At 42.0% G+C, this 21,183-nt stretch overlaps 1 protein-coding gene across 1 annotated transcript; it reads left to right on the plus strand.

The window, feature by feature from the left end:
• Nucleotides 1–5,081: 5,081 nt before the first annotated feature.
• Nucleotides 5,082–14,732, plus strand: PTGDR (prostaglandin D2 receptor). Its single transcript, XM_024567495.4, has 2 exons — nt 5,082–6,066; nt 12,436–14,732. Exons 1-2 carry the CDS (start codon nt 5,215–5,217, stop codon nt 12,673–12,675), a joined length of 1,092 nt encoding a protein of 363 aa, XP_024423263.2. The 5' UTR covers nt 5,082–5,214; the 3' UTR covers nt 12,676–14,732.
• The last annotated feature ends 6,451 nt before the right edge of the window (nt 14,733–21,183 follow it).

Here is a 21,183-nt window from a genome sequence, read left to right on the forward strand (position 1 = left end):
AACATTCCTCTACAGAAACTATTCAGATGATTCAGAAGGCTTTTGGGGACAATGCAATGAGTGCAGTGCAAATAAAAGTGTGGCACAGATGCTTCAACGACTGTCAAGAATCTGTTGAAAGTGATCTATGTTCTGGAAGGCCTGCAACAAGCACAGCACCTGGGAATGTTGAACAAGTACAGGCTGCAATCAACAGATGGGTGACTGACAGTGTGAGAACTAGAAGCTGATCTGGGGATTCCAAAACTATTGTGTCTGAAATTTTGATGCAGGATCTTGGCATGAAAGGTGTTGTGGCAAGATTCTTTCTGTGGCTCCTGCTACCAGAGCAGAAGGAACACTGTGCTGCAGTTGCTAATGACTTGATTCAAACTGCTACCAATGAACCACATTTCCTCAAGAAGGTCATAACTGGAAATGAATTGTAGGCCTATGGCTATGATCCGGAAACAAGGCCTGGTCATCCCAATGGAAGTCACCTGGTTCTTCACGCCTGAAGAAAGTGCGGCAAAGTCTCAGCAAGATCAAGACCAGTTAACCGTATTTTTTGATTGGGAAGGTGCTGTCCACAAGTATGCCCCTCCAGGCCAAACAATTAATAAGGAGTACTACCACAAGGTTCTACGTTGGCTGAGAGATGCAATATAAGGAAAATGGCCACAGTTGTGGGCAACTGGTGAGTGGCAGCTTCATCACAATACATCCACTCATTCATCACATCTTGTGCTGAGTTTTTCGGCGGAACATCAAATCACCCAGATAACTCAGCCCCACTACAGCCCAGATTTGGCACCCTGTGATTTCCGGATTTTTCCAAAACTAAAATCATCTTTGAAAGGGAAGAGATTTCAGACTGTCAGTGAAATTCAAGAAACTACAATGGGGCAGATTCCAACAAAGGATTTTTCAGAGTGTTTTGAACAGTGGAAGAGATGCTGGGATAACTGTGTGAGGTCCCAAGTGCCTACTTTGAAGGGGACTGAGGCATCATTGTCCTATGTACAATGTTTCTTGTATTGTGTTTCTTCTTCAATAAGTGTCTCCATTTTTCATAGTACATGGCTAGATATTTTCTGGACAGACTTTGTTTTTTATATATATATATTATATGTATACATACATATATGCTTATTGATTTTAAAGAAAGGGGAAAGGAGAGAGAGAGTGAGGGAGAGAAACATCAGTGTGAGAGAGAAACATCAATCAATTGCTTCTCGTATGCATCCTGACTAGGGACCAAACCTGCAACCCAGGCATGTGGCCTGACTGAGAATCGAACCCATGACCTTTTGGTTTACAGACGATGCTCCAACCAACAGAGTCATCAGACCAGGGCCATCCATAGATATTTTTACAATTTCATGCTGACATTTACAGTTTAAACTATAACACAGCTAAATTGTCAGTATGTTTCTTCAATTCCTGAACATACAGAGATAGTGATCTGATGTGCGCATGGAAACAGAGGTGTCGACTGAGATTGGCCAAGACACACCCACTCCCCAGAATCTCTGGAAGATTTAATCTCTCTCACTTTGACAGCAAAAGATAGCAGAATGGAATTTCTTTTTTTAAAATGTATTTATTTTTTATTGTTGTTCAATCACAATTGTCCTAGAATGGAATTTCTTGCTGACCAAAAGATTGGGAGACCCTATAAAGCAAGAATCAGGTTTTCACATTTACAAAACCACAATATAATTATATAATCAAATTTGTCTGTTCACATTATGCCAGAAGATTTGTCTGACAACCGAGTTACGCAGCCTAGTACAGCTCTGCAGATAATGGAGATAATTTTACCATGTATCTGGGCCCAACATACTTCATTAAAACTTCCCTCCTCACTATATGGCCCAACAATTCTACTTCTCAGTATTTATCTGAAGAAACCCAAAACACTAATTTGAAAATATGTATGGACCCCCATGTTCATCATGCAGCATTATTTACAATGACCAAGCTAAGGAAGCAACGTAAGTGTCCATTGGTAGACAAATGGCTAAAGAAGATGTGGCAAATATACAGGGTCTAACACCCCTTTTTATGAGATGGTAATCTATATCAAATCTTTTATTACAAAATCACAAGCATGTAATTCTGTGACATAACAATAAGATGCTCAAGCACAGCACATGACATTTTAGGCGAAATGTTCAAATTGCTGTCCATCTCGTGCAAGACAGTCATGTGCCCCACCGACCACACTCGATGGTGTCATTTCCGCTGGGCCTTGTATACAATGAAATATTACTCAGCCATACAAAAAGAGTGAAATCTTACCATTTGCAACAACATAGATGGACTTAGAGGGTATGATGCTAAATGACAGAATATGACAGAGAGAAAAATACCATATGATTTCATTCATATGTGGAATCTAAAAGACAATGAACAACTAAACAAAACAGAAACAAACTCATAAATACAAAGAACAAATTGATGGAGAGGGGTTAGGGGCTGAGAGGAAAAGGTAAAGAGATTAAGAAATACAAATTGGCAGTTATAAAATAATCATGAGGCTGTAAAGTACAACATAGGGAATATACTTTATTACCTAGTAATAACTAGGTATGGTGTCAGATGGGTGCTAGACTCATCCTGGGAAATCGCCTCATAAGTTATGTAACGTTCTAACCACTATGCTGTACGCCTGAAACTAATACAATATTGAATACCAACTGTAACTTTTTTTAATTTAAAAGCAAAATATAAATAGAGGAAAAGGGGAAATATTAATCCACATTTTTTGCCATCTCAATTTTTTTAAATGTTTCCCTCTTAGAAAAAAACTTATTGTTACTCTGAAAGTTGATAGAAAATTTGTAACCATGTAAAAGTCCCAAAACATGTCATTTGCCTTCCCTTATTTGCTGTGTACTCCTCAGTGCCCACACTCCTCACCCCATGCCTGGCACAAAGTGAGAGCTCAAAACATACTTGAACAAATGATACGTTTCTTGGCTGAACAGTGAAGTTGTAAAATAATATTTCTTAGGAGGAAGGACAGGGGACTCCAAACTTATGCCTGAAAACAGGGCATGGTGAACAAGAGCAAACCAGGCAGCAAAGTGGCCAGAAACCCATGGTAAAGGCTGTAAGGCTGCAGAGAGCTGGAGTGGGTACACTTTAGAGAACACCACTTACAATATCCTTAGAGGAGGATTCTGAATCTACAGTCATTGGGCCTCCTCTGGGCACTACAGTGGTAGTTCAGGAAACTCTGAACACCCTGTGGATGGTTTAAGCTGTGTGTGTGTGTGTGTGTGTGTGTGTGTGTGGACATCTGATGAGGAGACCTCAGATTGCATCAGATTCTTGGGTCTTTTGGTTATAGGGTCTTCTCCTTCTTTTACTTCATCAACTCAAGTAAGGCTCTTCTAAACCCATATTATTCCCTGGCAGCTGGAGGGAGCAGTGAGAGGTGGGATGGGAGAGAGAAGATGGAAGACAAGGGCACTAACTGTGTGGAAGGCTTTCTATTAATTGAGTGACCGGGTGAGAAAAAGATTAGACAGTACCCAGCATATACCAGGGCCTATAAATGTTCACTCTTATTATTATTATTACTCTATGCCAAATGCTTTGCACTTTCTGAACTTCACAATAACACAATGAGGTCAGCTTAAGTCCCATATTCTATCTATGAGGAAACAAACGGTGAGACTGAGTAAACTAACCCAGGGCCACACAGCTGGTGGTCAAGTTCAGAACTATCTAATTTCAAACCTTGGACTCTTCATCTCCACCCTATGGCCAGAATTACTGGCCAGGCTTTCCGCTGGAGGCAGCCACCCTGACCACCCTTCAGGCTTTCACCTCCAAAGCTCAAGGGTCTTGCTTTCTCCCTAAGTTTGTCCCATCAGAACAGGCACTGAGCCTAAAAATTCACTTCTTCAAGCCAAGGCATTATCTACTTGACCATGCACTATACAGCCCCAGTTATCCTACTCAAAGTCCACACACAAAGCTAGTTTCTTTCCCAGAGTATCAAGTGATAATTAAAGAAATAAATTACACTTATCACAATAAACTCCCTTGTCTCTAGAGGCAGCCAAGTCAAAAGCCAAAGGGAAGAAAGGTTTTCTAGTAGTCACAAACCAGAGTGAGGAAGCTCTATATCGAGTCTCCTATTTCTGGTTTCAAAAATCCAAGCTAAAAACTGCAGTTAAATATCAGCTACTAAAACAGCCTTGCTAAAACATCCTCACAATTGCATTGTGCCAAGCAATTCTTATGTATCAGCACTTCCCATATTATCCCTATGCCACAAAAGAGCCCAGCAGGCGGGCTTGATGTTACTTCTTAAGACGTTAAGTCCCTCGGGGTCACACAGGATGTGAGTAGCAGAACTAGGACTTGAACCCAGGTCTGTCTGATGACAGCATCGATGCTCTTAACCAAACTCCTCCCACATGTCTACATAACCACTGTGATGCAAGGTACCCAGGGCCAACATCTCCCTTGATATTCCCTGCAGCCACTTCCCTGAAGTCTGGCCAAACTCTTGGGAGGAGAAGCCAAGACGGATGAACTCTTTCAGTAGAAGACCAGTGGTCAAGGTCTAGCTTTGCCGCTTACTAGCCTGGTTACCTTGGGCAGATCACTAACCTTCCAAAGACTCTGTTTCCTCACGTGTGCAATGAAGATCGACGTTCACTGGGACACGGATCTAGAAGAGAATTCAAGCTAAGGCCTACGTGTCTTGCAACTGTTCTGCACGCCTCCTTAACCCACCAATTCGAACACTAAGTGGAAGCCCCTTCTCAGCCTCTCCACGGCCCTCATCTTCAGCGTTCTTCTTGGCCGCCGCCACCTCCCACATCCCTCCTCCCTAGTAGCTGCTGCTTAATTTCCCCTCCATTTTAGTCATCCTCTTGCCTTGCTGAAAGAACGGGTGGGGGTACTCGGTCAGGACCGCGAGCGTCAAGGACAGGCTCTTCGCTCCGCTGCGGCTGCTCCGCGCTCCGGACTCCACACTGCTAGCTCCCGGCGCACAGCTGGCCACCCATCCCGCCCCTCGGGGAGGGGTGTGACCGAGAGTTTAGATAGGAGGTGCCTGCAGTCAGCAAACCCGGCGGCCGGCGGAGCTTCCTCTGTGGCTCAGCCTCTCCTTCTGGGGCGCACGCGGAGCGGCCGGGGTCTCCTCGGCACCCGGACGCCGGAGCCCTGGCCCTCCCACAGCCCCCACTCTGGCCCGCCGCGCTGCCCACCATGAAGCCGACGTTCTACCGCTGCCAAAACACCACCTCGGTGGAGAAAGGTTACTCGGCGACCATGGGCTGGGTGCTCTTCAGCGCGGGCCTCCTGGGCAACCTGCTGGCCCTGGGGCTGCTGGCGCGCTCGGGGCTGGGGTCGTGCCCACTGCGCTCGCCGCGCCAGGCGCCTTCGGTCTTCTACGTGCTCGTGTGTGGCCTGACCATCACCGACTTGCTGGGCAAGTGCCTCTTGAGCCCCGTCGTGCTGGCAGCCTACGCGCAGAACCGGAGCCTGTGGGGGCTGGTGTCCACGCCGGGCAGCTCTCTGTGCCATGCCTTCGCCTTTAGTATGTCTTTCTTCGGCCTCGCCTCGACGCTGCAGCTCCTGGCCATGGCCCTGGAATGCTGGCTCTCCCTGGGACACCCCTTCTTCTACCGAGAGTACATCACCCTCCGCCGGGGCGCGCTGGTGGCGCCCGTCGTGAGCACCTTCTCCTTGGCTTTCTGCGCGCTGCCCTTCGCAGGCTTCGGGAAGTTCGTGCAGTACTGCCCCGGCACGTGGTGCTTCATCCAGATGGCCCACGAGGAGCGCTCGCCGTCGGTGCTGGGCTACTCAGTGCTCTACGCCAGCATCCTGGCGCTGCTGGTCCTCGCCATTGTGCTGTGCAACCTGAGCGCCATGCGCAACCTCTACGCGATGCACCGGCGGCTGCGGCAGCGCCAGCGCCAGCGCTCGGTGGCCAGGGACCGCGCGGAACTCAGCGCCGGTGAACGGGAGGCGCCCCCGCCACCTCTGGAGGAGCTGGATCACCTCGTGCTGCTGGCCCTCATGACCGTGCTCTTCACCATGTGCTCCCTGCCTTTAACTGTGAGTCCCTCCTTGCCTAGGCTGCGGGTAACTGGAGCGCGTCTCGCCGCGGGTGCGGGGCAGGAAGGGTGGAGCGTTTTGGACGTGGCGCAAGAGACGCTGCGCCCGGGGCCAAGAGGGCTTGCTGCTGCGCTCCCTACATCGGGTTCCCTCCCTCCTCAGCCCCAGGAGGTAGAGCCCAATTTGTTGAGCAAGAAGAGGGAAAGTCAAGGAAAGCAAGGGAAAAACCGAGTCCGACGGTATACCGGTAGACCCGCGAAACTTGTTCAGTTGGCACAATCCCCCCCTCTCTGCTTCCCTATGGGAAATTGGAGTTACTTTCGCGATTCAGAACCTTCAGGGACGGAACTTGGTTTCTCCTTGCCAAAGAGAGTCCTCTCCTACTTCTGGATGATTGGTTAATGTTTTATTTTAGTCACATCAGAAATAGTCGAATGGTACCTGGGAGTTCTCCCACGTTTTGGCATGGAAAGGGAATGAGGGAAGGTGTAATCCTGCCGGAAGTGGTTTGCAGAGGTGAGTGACTAAAAGCATAGGTTTAGTTTTTCGAAACTCCTACGTAAATTTTGAGGAGTCCGGGTGCTGTTTCTGGTGCTGCTGCCGAGGACAGAAGTGGTGACAGAGGCGGAGAGGCTGTTTGGACAGACAGGTGTGGAAGTACGTTTCAGCCACAGGTGTTTTGATAACCTGTCTCGGCAGGTTGGTTTTGTTTCTGACTTGGCAGGTGAGATGACACGGAAGCCATTATCCGGGGTTTCAATGTATTCATAGGGATGGTTGTGGAGATTGAGTTACCTCCTCCATTGGAAGTATTTCCTCCTGCAGTCCCCATCAAGACTCCTACCAGTGTGGCTGAGGCTTGAGGAAACTTTTTCAATATTACACTTCTCCCCCCCCCTCCCCCCCGTACTTGTTCAACGTGAACAACGTTTAAACAAATGCATTGCCAGTTCAAGGTCTTTGGAGTCTTGAGACTTCGCTGAACAGGAAAGCTAAGTTTCTTATGGCAACGTAGCAATTTGGGGTGTTACTTTCAAGGGTGGATGCAAGTGAAATATAATGTGACTTTCCATTAAATGAAGGGTTTAATGTGGGGGTGGGGGGAAGGTTGTCTGTACCTTCATCATGCAGTTTGCATCAGAGCTCCCAAAACTAAAGAAGTAAATCTGTATCTATATAAATAGATATGGATATAGGTATAGCTATTTAGTAGTGGTTCTCAAATTTTGCTGCACTCTGAATCATCAGCAGGACTTTTAAAAACATAGACGGCTGCGCCTCATTCCCCGCAGTTTTCGATTCAGATGCTTTTTGAAGAATTCTCATTCTTAACAAGTCCCCGGGTGAGGGGGAAGCTGCTGATCCAGGGATCACATCTGGAGAACCACACTCTAAAGTAGAAGCTGGCCAGCTGCAGCCCACAGGCCAAGTCCATCCTGCCTGCTGTTTTCGTACACTGGTGGAGTTAAGAGCAGTTTTTACAGATGAACATTTGCATTCAATTTGATGATAGGACACACAAACTATGAACCCCAATTAAGCCAATTATTCCAAGAAAAAAGAAGTTTTATTCTTCTTAGTAGACATGTATTACAGAAGAACTGTTATTATTACTACATTTTGAATTTCATCAATAAAAGTTGTGGAAATGTGTTTTTATCCTCATATAAGTTCCCACCAAACATTTGCTTTTTGCTTCTTAGCTAATAAAATCGGAAACATTTACCGTCCAGTCCGTTCCAGAACATGTTTGCAGACCCCGACTCTGAAGCAACGGCCTTACTCACTTGTGCTGTGACAGAAGCAGACAGTGGCCCACTGCAGGGATATCATGTCCTGAGTTTGAGTGTTTCAGGAAGAACAATGCAGAAAGCAGCATAATACAGTGGAAAGAATACTGCATTTGGACACATCTCTAAGGGGAGTTAAATAACTCAGACAGGATTGTGAGGATTGGAGGAAATAAGGGATTTGAAAATGATTTCCTTAAAACCATGTAAAGTTCCAAGGACGTGGAATGCAGGCAGCATTCTCCACAGAAACTCATTTACTAGGAAGGATAAGGGAGTCGGCATCAGACATGGTTTTGACTCATGCTGCATCACTTACCAGCTATGATCGCAGCTTGTTTACCTTTTGTAACCATAATCTCTCTCAAATGAGGATAATCATACTTGCTCTGTAAGATAGTTGTAAAGATATATATATATGTGTGTGTGTATATATATATATATATATATGTATATATATATATATATATATATAAAATCTTGTAGCCAGGTACCTGGCCCAAAAAATTAATGTCACTGTTATCACTAATCATTGTTTCCATTTATTATTATTGCCTGCGGGACATAGAAAATGAAGAAACGTGGTCTCCCCAGGAGATAGCATTATATTCTAAGGCAGTGGTTCTCGAACTTGTTTTAGTCTAAGGACTGCTTTTTACTCTTAAAATTTATTAAGGACCCAAAGAGCTTTAGTTTATGTGGATTATGTGTATCAGTATTTATCATAATAGAAATTAAAAATAAGAAAAATTTAAAAATATTCTTGCAAAACAAGTTAACCAAAAGTACTTCTTGTATTTTTGCAAAGGTGTCAGGAAAACTCTGGGATTTCAAAAATTATTAAATGAGTGATAATCAAATACAGAGATTCTAGCAGGTAAAGCAGAAGGAAAGCATGGTTAGGACACGAAAGTACTGAGAACAATCTCTGAAAATGCACATATGTATTTCCTAAGCCACTACCTTGGGAAGGTCTAGAAAACACAAGAATACACCCAGTATTCCATTAGCCACGGCAGTGATGATGTCATCACACAGCAGGTAAGCTCCATAGAACTCACTGTACACCAGTGAGAGAGTGAAAGTTAAAGAGGCAAAGAAGGCCTTTTTATGAAGATAATTTTGACCCTGCTGACACATTGAAAGGGTACTGGAGACCTTTACACTTTTAAACTCACTCTTCAAGGAATGGATTTAGTGAGGGGGAGAAAAACTTTTTTTAAAAACCTTATTCGTAGCATAAATATTGTATTTCATTAAGCTGGTGAAAAGTTTTTTGGAGTATGATTTTTTTTAAATTAACTTTGCTGTAATGCTGAATTAGAGCGCAATACTTAACTAGATTGAATTTTCAAATTTCCAATTTGATACAGTAGGAAGAAAGTGTAGCGAATATGGGATGAGCTTTACGGGGAGTTTGCAGCACGTTTTCCAACGTGGGTAACATATTTTCATCAAAATTGTTATCCACAATTAGAAAACCAAAATGTATTGCAGGTTGGTAAGGAGCAGGGGTGGATAAGAGAGAACATTCATGTGTAGTTTTGTTGAGTCTATTGAATCTATACATCTATTCATGTATAGAATAGTTGAGCGGTATGGAACCCAGGGAAAGATAAGTAATTTTGTACATCGAAGTCCATGGAGTCAGAGAAGTGCTAGGGGACATCCTGTGTGTGTTGAGAAAACTGTGTATGTATGTGTGTTTCATTTTGATGCAGAAAGAATGGGCGGGATACTCCTTCCAAAGGAGGCTGTTAGAGGCATGCAAGGAATGGGAGGCAAAAGATGGGCCCAGGGGAAAGGGTCAGAAGTGGATTTAAAGGTATGGAGCAGAGGGCAGAGTATTGTGATGGCTGGGATGGATAGAGGAGGACTTTAGAATTGAGGGAGCTCTCCAAAACCCTAATACCCGGACAAGAGACGGCTCCAGTGTTCTCAACAGCAACATTTTCTCGAGGACTCCTAGTTCCGACAGAGGGCGCTCTACTCACAATGATTCTGTGTAAATCCACCTACCTAAAAAATGCCAGGTGCATATTCTGATGTTATTCATCATCTCAGCCTCTCTTATAGAAGCAGCTTATAAAGTATATTCTAGAGAATAGTATTGGTGAACAGAAATTTTTTCAAAAGTCTAAATTGTGTTCAAATTTATATTTTTAAATAATTAATAGAATATGTACTTTGATCACTGTCATAAATGAATGTCATATTTTTAGTAAACTCAAAATATAAAAATAAACAAATTACATTACATTAAAAGTCCAGGTGCAGATCACTACATTTCTATTACAAATGAGGTAACTTGAAAATACAATTAACCTAATAATATACAATAGGATTGGCTTGGACAAAAACTGCTTAAAAATAAAAATGATTTGTTTTAATTACATCAGTACCATTAAATTATCCAGATCCCAGCTAATCAGGTATTTAAAAATAGTTGGAGTTACATTTTGCTGCACTGAACTTTGAGGAGAAAGGAGCAAATGTAAAGACAAACTCATATAAAGTATTTGCTTTTTAAATTAACTAGAGCACATAGCTTATTGTCATCCATTTATCCATATGACACATATTTATTGCCTACAACATTCAAAACACTGTAAGTCACTGTGGAGATATAAAATGAAAAACACAAACATCTTGCCACATAAGCTATAATATTGGGGTGGGAGGGAATGATTAGGCCCTTAAGGGAGTTTACAGAAGGAAAGGACTCACTCCTAATTAATAAAATAATAATAGTTAATTATTGAGTTGTCAATATATGCTAGGACCTGTTGTAAAAGTTTTACTCATACCGTCTTATTTAAATTTCATAACAATCCTGGAAGGTAAGTACAATTATACCCGTTATATAGATGAGGAAATGGAAAAAATTGCCTGAAGTCACACAGCCAACGAGAGGACTCTGTGTAGCCCAGAGTCAGAATCTGAAGCTGATGTGCTCAGCCACTATTTTACTGGGGTTCCCTGAAGGGGGTAATATTTGAGGTTGACCCTGAAAGGAGGTAGGTGGGGCATGCAATCAAATTCCACATCTGTAAAATGGAGACAATGGTTGTACTTCCTTCATGGGATTTTTGTGAGGATGAAATGGAGTTTCCAGCCCTGGCTGGTGTGGTTCAGTGGATTGAGCGCTGGCCTGAGAAGCAAAGGGTCATCAGTTCGATTCCCAGTCAGGGCACATGCCTGGGTTTCAGGCCAGGTCCCCAGTTGGGGGCATGAGAGAGGCAACCACACATTGATGTTTCTCTCCCTCTCTCCTTTCCTTCCTCTCTGTCTAAAAATAAATAACATCTTTAAAAAAAAACATGAAAAAAAAAGAAATGAAGTTTCTGAAGTAAAATGCTTAGAACAGGGCCTGGGAACGTGGGCATTAAATTATTATTACTATTAGTATTATTAAGTAATGATAATGGGAGGCGGCTTCCAGTTAAGGTATGTCTTCCTAAGTGCACTAGATGGAAGTAGCTGAGCTTGCTGAAGTGCTGTGTGGAAAAGAGAATAAAAAGGTAAGGAAACAATTACTATGGGAAAACACATCTCCAGAAGATATTTCTTGATTGCCCTAAGTGAGTTTGGTCTGTGCATTTATTTATTCATATCCCCTCCCACTAATGTTAAGTTTGCATATTTTCTGTCCCATTAGGGTCCATTTTGCCCCATTATGGATTTAGACTCTCAGTAGGCACAGGGAATATAACTGCATCAGGAAAAAGGCTGGCCTCCAATGGAGTGGGAGGCAGCGCTAGTGCTGGGCTGGGCAGCAGTGTTGGCTGAATGGCAGGAAAAGCCACGGGATAAGGCGGTGCCCAGGGCTCTGCGGGGGGGCCACAGAGACCTGGGGAGGATCAAGACAATAGGAGTGACTGGGCATAGGTATGGGCAAAGGTAAGTAGGCTTGTATTTCTACACGTGTTTTTTCCCGTAGCCTGAAAAAAGGGTGGTGACCACAGAAAGGTAACCACCTATGTGGAGATTAAGTAGTTTACATGAGTTGAACAGGTCCTTTTGAAAGTCTTCTGTCTTTTCGTTGGAGTATTTCCTGTCTTTTCATTGGAGTATTTCCTTTCTCTTCACATCCACAAAAAGCTGCTGTTTCATTGATGTCTCTGTACACGTGACTTATTTCTGAGCTAACTAATAAGAGAGGATAGGAAGCAGAAGAAGAAAAAGAGGAGAACTGAAGAGAATATGGAAAGGTAATCTCAGTATTTATGGAAGTATGGTGACCCTGTTTGTAAAGGATTCATTCAGTGGACTGAATTAGTCCCACCTCAGCTCTTCCTCTGCAGGGCCCAACAGGGTAGAACAGCCTCCAGGGACTTCGAGGGGGTTTCCCAGGAGCCCCCCACTTTCACTGAGCCTCCCAACTAAGGCCTGCACCTTCTAGGCTCCTCACTTGCACCCCACTGCTGCAGCAGCCTTAGCTGCTTATATGAAAAATGAATGTTCCAAGTTGATCTGCCATGTTCTTACAGAAAAGTAATGTGTCCTAAGTGAAGTAAGAGAATGTATTGCTTCCACCAACCTCTCCATATTATAATGATGTTTTTTTCCTTTAAAACAGTATCGTGCTTACCATGGAGCATTTAAAGCTGTGCCCAAGGAAAATGGAGCCTCTGAAGAAGTTGAAGACCTCCGCGCCTTGCGTTTTATATCTGTGATCTCAATTGTGGACCCTTGGATTTTCATCATTTTCAGAACATCAGTATTTCGGATGTTTTTTCACAAGATTTTCATCAGGCCTCTTATGTATAGAAATTGGCATAGCAATTCCTGCCGAACTAACATGGAATCCAGTCTGTGACTGCTTTACAGTCTCCGGTAAGCTGAGAAATGTATCACATTTTCTCTCACAGAACTATGATTTTCAAACATTTTTTAAAAATCCTTACAATTTAAATCCTTAAAAGTTATCTCCCATAATGAAACATCTAAATGTATTTTCAAAAGTATTTCATATCTTAACAAGGTATTGTCACTCTATATTCATGGACCAGTTAGGTACATTTTTTCATTTCAAGGTATTAAAAACAACTAAAATTTCATATATTTTAAATGCTCTTAAAAAGTCTTAAAGCAACAATATTAATTTGGCAATTTTCAATCTTTTTCATCTCATGACACGTGCAAATGAATTACTAAAATTCTGCAGCTCACAAAAAATATATTTTTTCCCGATCTGACAAAAAAAGTTATAATTTTGATTCACTCACACTGAACAGCTATTGTGTTGGCTGTTGTCATTTTTTTTTCAACAATCTAAAGGGAAAGAAGTCAGTGCCCCTGACTAAATAGTCAGGTATGGCAGGTTTTAAAAATTCTCGCAGCACAACACTGCCTCCTGCGGCACACCGGTGGAAAATCGCGGTAGTAATTGTTCCAACGTTTGTACTTGGTGTCCCTAATTTTTTAGAGAGGTCTTGGGACTTCTGGGCCTTTTTTTAAATCCAGTAGAAACATGACTGTTTACAGTTATCTGATGAGTGGTCTTAAAATTTCTTATTCATTTCCAGTGAAAGCTGATTTGTTTATGTTTTATCAAAATTTAATTTTCTTTGCCAAACATTCTAAGCATGCCTGAAGTATAAATGCCCCTCAGAGAAGTGAGGTGTGAAATACAGCCAAGTCAGGTGTGTGGAGGGGCCCTCCCCGGCCGCTGTCAGCAGGTGTCACTGAGTCACGTGGAGAGGCAAAGCTATACATCAGCAGATTATCAGGCATGATGTGACTACGCCCATCACCCAGAGAAGAAAAAGTTTTATCTTTTGAAACCCAGGTTCCTGTGTATTGAGGCAAAGATATCAGTAAGAATCAAAATTTGGGTGTGGCTACAAAATATTGTTTCAATTTTTGGCACCTGCATTTCATAGGTTTACCGGATAAATGGATTTGGGGGGAAGAAGGGTTTATGCTTCCTGGAAGACAGTGATGTGAGACTTAACCAGAGAGACGTGTTTACTACCTGTGGCTGTGGGAAGCAGCCGGGAATTCAGCACAGCTAGCCTGCCCAGCACTCAGTCAGCCTCCGCTGAGGGTGATGGCAATGACCTTCACATCTTCCTATTAACAGCCACATTCTGCTCTTGATGGAGACAATGAGATTTTATTGAGGTTCAGGAGAGCTGTGCACATTTAAAACTGGAACAGGATGGGCTCAGATGAAGCACAACTGAGCACTTGAATTGTACATTTAAATGTTTACAAAGGTTAGCAACACTATGACCAAAAGGGAAAAGTGGGGAAAACACAGCTGCAGCTGTTCAACCAAAGCAGAGACTCTATACCCAGCATGCAGGTAAAAACGTTTACCTTTGCTGAAAGAACAGATGGGGGGACCATTGGCGGGGTTGCAGCGTCCCTAGAGTCCCTTTGCACCCTGACACATGCGGACTCTGAGAGGGAAAGCCCACCATATGTGAGCAGACCTGAGACCCCTATTCAGCCATCCCTTCCAAAGATAAGAGTATCTGCCTGTTGCCAGCTTAGCAGCAACCCCATCTTCACCTCAGGTTTACATCAGTGATGGCGTTAACCTGGACGTGTGTGTGTGTGTTGTTTTTTTTTAAAATTATATATATATATATATTTAGCCACTATTTTTTTAATTAAATTTATTAAGGTATGTGTATTTGTATAGCAACACTGTGAAATGGCCAAATTAGGAATATATGAGTTGTAATTTGAGAGTATGATGTGATGAAAAATGCAGTCATTTTTAAAGTTTAATTTTCATCTGTATATTTAATGAGTAAGTAAATATGTGTTTTATTGTCAGAGGAAGTATTTTTTTTGTGTTTTCCTTTTGGAAGGTGTGTTATGATAATTGTCAAGGTAATTTGAAAAGATCCCAGACAAATCAATAAACAGAACTTTATAATATTTTGCAGAGGTAATTATTTTTCTTCACAAAAAGGGTTTAGTTTTCTTTTTTGAATAAACAGTTCCAGCAGTATTTCCTTCTCTAGCAGTTTAATAGGAGGTTTCACTAGCATTTATATTACTTCCATCAAGTCAGCGCAGGTTTATCCAAGGCCTTATTGGGCCTTTCTCTTTAACACAAAATATAGATATGCTATCCTGATGAAATTCATGGTAAGTTGAAAAGTCAGCTCTTCACTGATCTTCACTGATTTATTCATTAGCTCATTAAGTAAGTCTTAACTGACACACACATTGTGCCGGTCAGTGGGTTAGGTGCTGAGGAAAAGAAGACGTAGGACTCAGGGCTGGCCCCACTGTGTGCAGTGGGGGAGACAGGCATGTAAACCGTTACAGTGGGGGGTAGAAGCCCCAGCAGTGAATGTGCACACAGTCCTGTTAGAAGAGGAGAGGCCTCCACTAGGGCTGAGTGGAGCACTGTCGGAATTTCTCAGTGGGAAGATTCTAAAGTCAAGTATTTAAAATGAGTAGGAATTTTGACTTCAGTTGAAAACTGGACCAAGGATACAAAGATATGATTTACATAAGAGGAAATACGTGTAGTTAATAAATGTAGAAAAAATTCCTGCCTAATGAGAAAAATGCAAAATTAAAATCAAATTCTCAAAGACCAAACAAAAAAACCGAAGGTATAACTCTCAAAAGCAGAGGCTGCTATTAAGTTAGAGCAGCATGAATATTCCTCTGGTGAGTTTCTAAACGTGTCCACCCTTTCTTGAAAGCAACCTGACAGCGTACATCAAGAGCCTAAAAGTGTTCAGTAACCCCACTTTAGAATTCTCTCCCAGAAAATAATCAGAGGGGCTGACATAGTTATGCACAAAACTCTTCTTTGTAGCATTACATATAATAGCACAAACAAATGGAAAGGAAACCATTTAAATGACAAAATCAAGAATTAAACAAACTCTTTGAATATATACATATACAGACCCCAAAACATATGAAAATTATGCAGCCATTAAAATGTTTTCAATCGCTTCTCGACCTTCTGGCTAAGATCAAGTGTAAAATGTTTTCAAATAATTTTTTAAAACTAAGAAGAAAGCTTACAGTATAACAGTAGGTTAAAAAAAAAAGCATGATACAAACTGAATATGATCCATAAATATATATGCATAGGAAATACCTTGAAAAAATAAGTCAAAATGTGAACCACAGTTACCTTTTTTATGGACATTTTTTACATAATTCTTTGCATTTTCCAAGTTTTAAAATATTTTATAAAACTTGGAAAATGCAAAGAATTTGCATTTAATATTAATATTAAATTTAATATTGAAAACTTAATATTTAAAAAATATTAAATAAAAGATTTTATTTATTTATTTTTAGAGAGGGGAAAGGACAGAGAAAGAGAGAGAGAGAAACATCAATGTGTGGCTGCCTCTTGTGCACCCCTACTGGGGACCTGGCCTGCAACCCAGGCATGTGCCTTAGACTGGGAATCGAACCGGCAACCCTTTGGTTGGCAGGCCAGCACTCAATCCACTGAGCCACACCGGCCAGGGTTTAAGTCCATATTTCTTTTACCTGAAATTATTTTTTGTCTTCCCCTTCCTACCTCCCCCCTACAATTATTTTTTTAAAAGAATGAATAGAAATGGATGCACCAAGCAAACAAAGGGAAAAGGCATGGAGGAAGTCTTTCTAGGCTAAAGAATGGTGTGTGCCAAGCCGCACAAGCATAAAGGAGAGGGGCGTGTCTGGGTTCTGTTAGTAGCCCCCTTGTCAGAACTTGGGAATTATGAGCACAGGTGGCTGGAAAAGAAGCTGAAAATAGAGGCACGTCTCACATAGCAAAGGGCATTGGGTGCAGGGGCGACGGGCTGAAGCTCTGTGAGGCCTGGATATCAGTGGAGACTTTGAAGCCAGGGTGCTATCAGGATGGAGTTCGAGGAAGATCATCCTGGTGGCATGGATTGTGGTTGGGGCAGATGGGGACACCAGATGGGTGAACATGGGTATGCTGGGCCCCATGCCGTGCACTGAGAGCACTAGACCAGGGTGCTGGCTAAAAAAGTCAGCGGGGACTCAGGTGCAGCCCCAGCCCTACTTTCCTGGCATCAGCTCAGAGGAAAGGGCCCCTTCTTATGATCTTTCTATTTGTAGGGGCACAAAGACACCCTACATGTAGGCCCAGGAGTGCCCTCCTGCAAGGGAGGGAAAGAGGTGAGGAGCTGCTGAATTCGAGCAGTGGAGAGGGAGGGTAGATTGCACAGCTTTTTAATAGGTAGGCTGATGAGAAGGATTCCAACCTAGTATGACTCGGTCATGCCTTTTGGTCTTCCAGTTGCAGATGTCTGACCATTTTCTGCTTCTTAGTTTCAAAGTTTCAATATATTCAGGAATGGGTTAAGCAAAGGAAATATTCTGAAAAACTCTTTTTTTCTTTTCCTTTTTTTTTTCTTTCTTTCTTTTTAACATTTGTAGTGTATCTGGAGAAAAGATTGCAGCACTGAATCCAGTGAAGTTTCTGGGTTATCTCTAGACTTTAGTTATATGTTTCCCAGCCACGTTCATAGAGGGCCAACTGTTTGGAATGTTCTTTTTGTTCATAAATCCATCAAAGGCTGACTGGGCCAGGTAGTCATGAAAGTTTAGGGCAGAGAAGGAATCCCATAAATAGAAATGTAGATTTTCTGGCCCCACCCAGAACTATTGGACCAGAGTCTCTGGGGGTGGGGCCGGCAAGCTGTGCTTTAACAAGTCTGCCAGGTGATTTTCATATATGTTAAAATGTGAGAATCACTGATACATGCAAAACAAAGACAGAGAGAGGAAGAAAGGAAAGGGAAGGCAAGGCAAGGCAAGGCAAGGCAAGGAAAGAAAAAATAGACCAGAAAATAAAATAATGCGATAGACTTCATTCATAATGTTTCTCTGACTTCTGGTTCTCAGATCTAATCACTCACACCTGACTCCCAGGAGTGTTTTACCTGTAATGTTCTTAAGGCAGTTCCAGCCTTAAGAACTACACCGGGGCAGCCACCCCTGATTCTTTCACATGCCCAGAGCACTGATGGCAGGGACAAGCCTTGGGCCCACAGAGGGAAAGCAGCTCCCTGAGATGGGCTCCTTCTTCAGCCTCCTGTGGATGCTGATTGGGCCTCAGCCTGACGGTTGTTCTGTTGTCAAGGAAAAGGGCATTCACTCACAAAAACATTACCAAAGATTCCATTAGAGGTTTAGTAATATTTTTTAGCTCTCAATGGAATAGAAATCTCCATTAAAACATATAAAGCTGTTTTTAAGCTTTTGTTATTTGAACTTTTAGTGTATTTTTAGAGATGCACTACATCTTTTCACCTTCGTTTCCAGGCCTTAAAAGATTTGAGGGCCAGATATTCAACTCTTTTCTCCTTTTTTCACCAATAACTAGCATGTGCTGTTCAAGGACTATAAGCATGTTATCAGTATATATTGAATAAAAGGTGTTCTCTTGCATAATCTCCCCCCAAAGATAAGTATCTTCGATAAGAGGCTGCTATGACCTGGTCAGAGAGTCCTCTCTGCCTGATGAAGAATGTTCTCACTCTAGCATATGAGGGTTTCTTTCTTAGGCCACCCAAAGGTGAAAATAATACATGCAGGAGAAAAAATTTTTGGTCCCTATTTATTCCTACTGTCAAAGAAATTATGGAAATTGTTTCAATTTTATCCAGGAAATAGCAATTCGTAATGAACAAAATTAACAATTTAAAAAGTTCGTTTACTAGGCGGTTTTGACATTGTGAAAACAGCCTTGTCTCCCTGGCACAGAGAGTTTCATGCCTTCTCTTGTAATTCCTCTCGTGAGTGAGGCTAGAATTGCCAGTCTGGGTATTTCCAGTAGGGCTTCCAGGCAGAGGAAAGCTGAGCTTACAGGTAAGGGGTGAGACTGTAATTAGGGCTTTGCTCTCCCTGCCTTTTCCTACAATTGTGTAACTCATTGAAACGAGTCAACAGATCTCACCTGATCTCAGCAAGGTGAAAATTTCAACCTTCCAGAGAGTTTTGAAAAAACTGTGTACTTAAGGGAAGGCATTTAGAATCAATCCATCATGCTCTAGTTACATATACTCTGTGTATGAGAGAAGAAGAAATTAACTTTTTTTCTCTTTTTGCTACCTAAATGCTAAAACCAGTAAGGAACAATAAAGCATATTCTAATCAAATCTAATAAGAAAGTGTATTTTTAAGTCAAGTTCACATGGATTCTTAATTCATAGAAAATGCTTAGAATCCAACCGGAAACACAGGACAAATTAGTAGTTAAAAATAATATAATGCAATGCAAATGTTACCAGATGCATCAGTATGGGCATAGATTTTAACACAGCAGAGCTCAAAATAAAAAAAAATTGATGTTTAAGATTAATCTAATAAGAAGATTAATCTAAGTGCACTGTACAGGCACCCAAGCAAACAATGAAGTTGCTTGCCAACATCAGTTTCTTGTGGGCACAAAATAGCATATAAAAACACTAAGTGCCATGCAACACAATTTGTGATGAATTGGGAAAGGCTTCTTTAATTCCCTAAATTAAAAATGACCCAGAGAATTACCACTTAAGTTTAAAAAAACCAAGTGCAATGACTTCCTGGTCATGACTGGCACACCCAAAATAAAATGATCCTCCTCGAAAGCTACAATGGAACCAAAATTCTATCCTTCAAATGTGAACAAAAAGTACTATCAGGCAGCCTGGGCCAGGGAGCTCAGGTAGAGGGTCCTCTCGATACACTGACGTTGTGCGTTTGGTCCCTGGTCAGGGCACATGCAGGAATCAACCAATGAGGGCATGGATGGGTGGAGCAACAAATCGATGTTTCTGTCTCTTTCTTTCTCTCTTTCTTTCTCCCTGTCTTCTTTTCCCTCTTTAAAAAGAATATATATATATATATATATCAATAATCAATAAATAAAAATTAAAAATTATTTTAGAGACTTTTAATTATGTGAACTATAATTTTTTTAAAGTAATATCAGGCAAAGTAGAACTTAAGGCAGTAAGTTTTAAACAGTTAAAAAGTCAATCTGTGGCTATAAGATACAATCAGTAGTGAACACCTTACAGCATGGACTTATTTTGACCAAACAATATGATAAAGTACAAAGGGAAAAAAAGCACTAAAACCAGAAAAGTGAAAAAATTCCTTATTGTCTTGGATGATTTTCATGCCCCACCATCAATCAAAGGTAGATCAAATAGACAATAAGATATTTGTTTAAATATATTTCTATTTCCGATGGCCTGTTTTTAGGCATAGCCTATGATACCGACCTACAATTCACTTTGAGGGCCTTAGAGGCACCTCAGAAAAGACATGCAGTGGACCCCAGGGCAGCTCAAACAGATGTTCAACAACAGGTTTAGCGGCTGCAAAAGATACCTCCCATATGTAAAATGGTATTGTGGCCAGAAAAAAATGAACAGTTTTTAAAGTACAAGCTCCAAAGTCTTAACAACAATTTCTGGCTGTTAGATGTTGGTTTGTGATCTGGCTGCTTTTGTGCATGCGAAACTCTGTATCGAGGGTGAGTATCGGTCAGGATTTTATTTATTTAACAAAGGTTAGAGATTCTCCAAAGCAACAAAGGAGAAGCCAGCTGGTGAGCTCTATCAGTGCAGTAGACAGCTTCTCATAGATTTGCCAAAGTGTCTTGTCTCCTGGTCTTCATGCCCTTGTGTAATCTCTTCCTTTCAAGTGTGAGCTAGACCTAGAGACTTGCTTCTAATGAGTGGAATATAGCAGAACGCACTCTAGATTAAGTAACCAAAAGGACTCTGGCTTCTGCCTCGCTCACCTGTCCCTATGGAAGCCGACTGCCATGCTGTGAGAGGCTTACATGGCAAAAAACTGAAGGAGGCCGCCTGCCAACAGGCAGCAAGGAGCCGGCCCTTCGTGCAACAAATGACGAGGAACTGAATCCTCCACAACCGCATGAGCGTTCTTGAAGGTGGAGTCTTCCGAGTGCAGCCTTGAGGTGGCTGCAGCCCCAGCCAGCACCGGACTGCGTCCTCGGAGAGACCCACAGGACCCAGGTAGGCTGCACCCAAGTTCCTGACCCACAGAAAACATGACATAAGAAAGGTCCTTTGTTTAACTTTTCATTTTAACTAAATATTCAGAATAAATTTTGATTAAATGAGTTTGTAATTAACAGTTAAATAATTAGAAACAATTGATGTACTAAATAAGTTTTACTTTTTCAGTTGTGCAGATGATGTAAATATTTAAGAGTATTGGTTCATGGTAAAAGAATGTTAATTGCCCAATAAATATAAAAGGTGAATGAACATGACCTTAAACAAAGTGTACTTAGTTGTGGATGATCTTCCCCCAAAACAGAAACTCCCTTGACATTAATGAGTCCATCTACTGACTG

Source organism: Desmodus rotundus, chromosome 7, assembly GCF_022682495.2.
Source record: "Desmodus rotundus isolate HL8 chromosome 7, HLdesRot8A.1, whole genome shotgun sequence".
In the NCBI taxonomy this organism is placed as follows: Eukaryota; Metazoa; Chordata; class Mammalia; order Chiroptera; family Phyllostomidae; genus Desmodus; species Desmodus rotundus.

Bases quoted from the DNA above. Each gene is read 5' to 3' on its own strand.
- PTGDR (XM_024567495.4), top strand. From the start codon at position 5,215: ATGAAGCCGACGTTCTACCGCTGCCAAAACACCACCTCGGTGGAGAAA. The intron at 6,067-12,435 runs GTGAGTCCCTCC...CCTTTAAAACAG, and splicing joins TGTGCTCCCTGCCTTTAACT to TATCGTGCTTACCATGGAGC.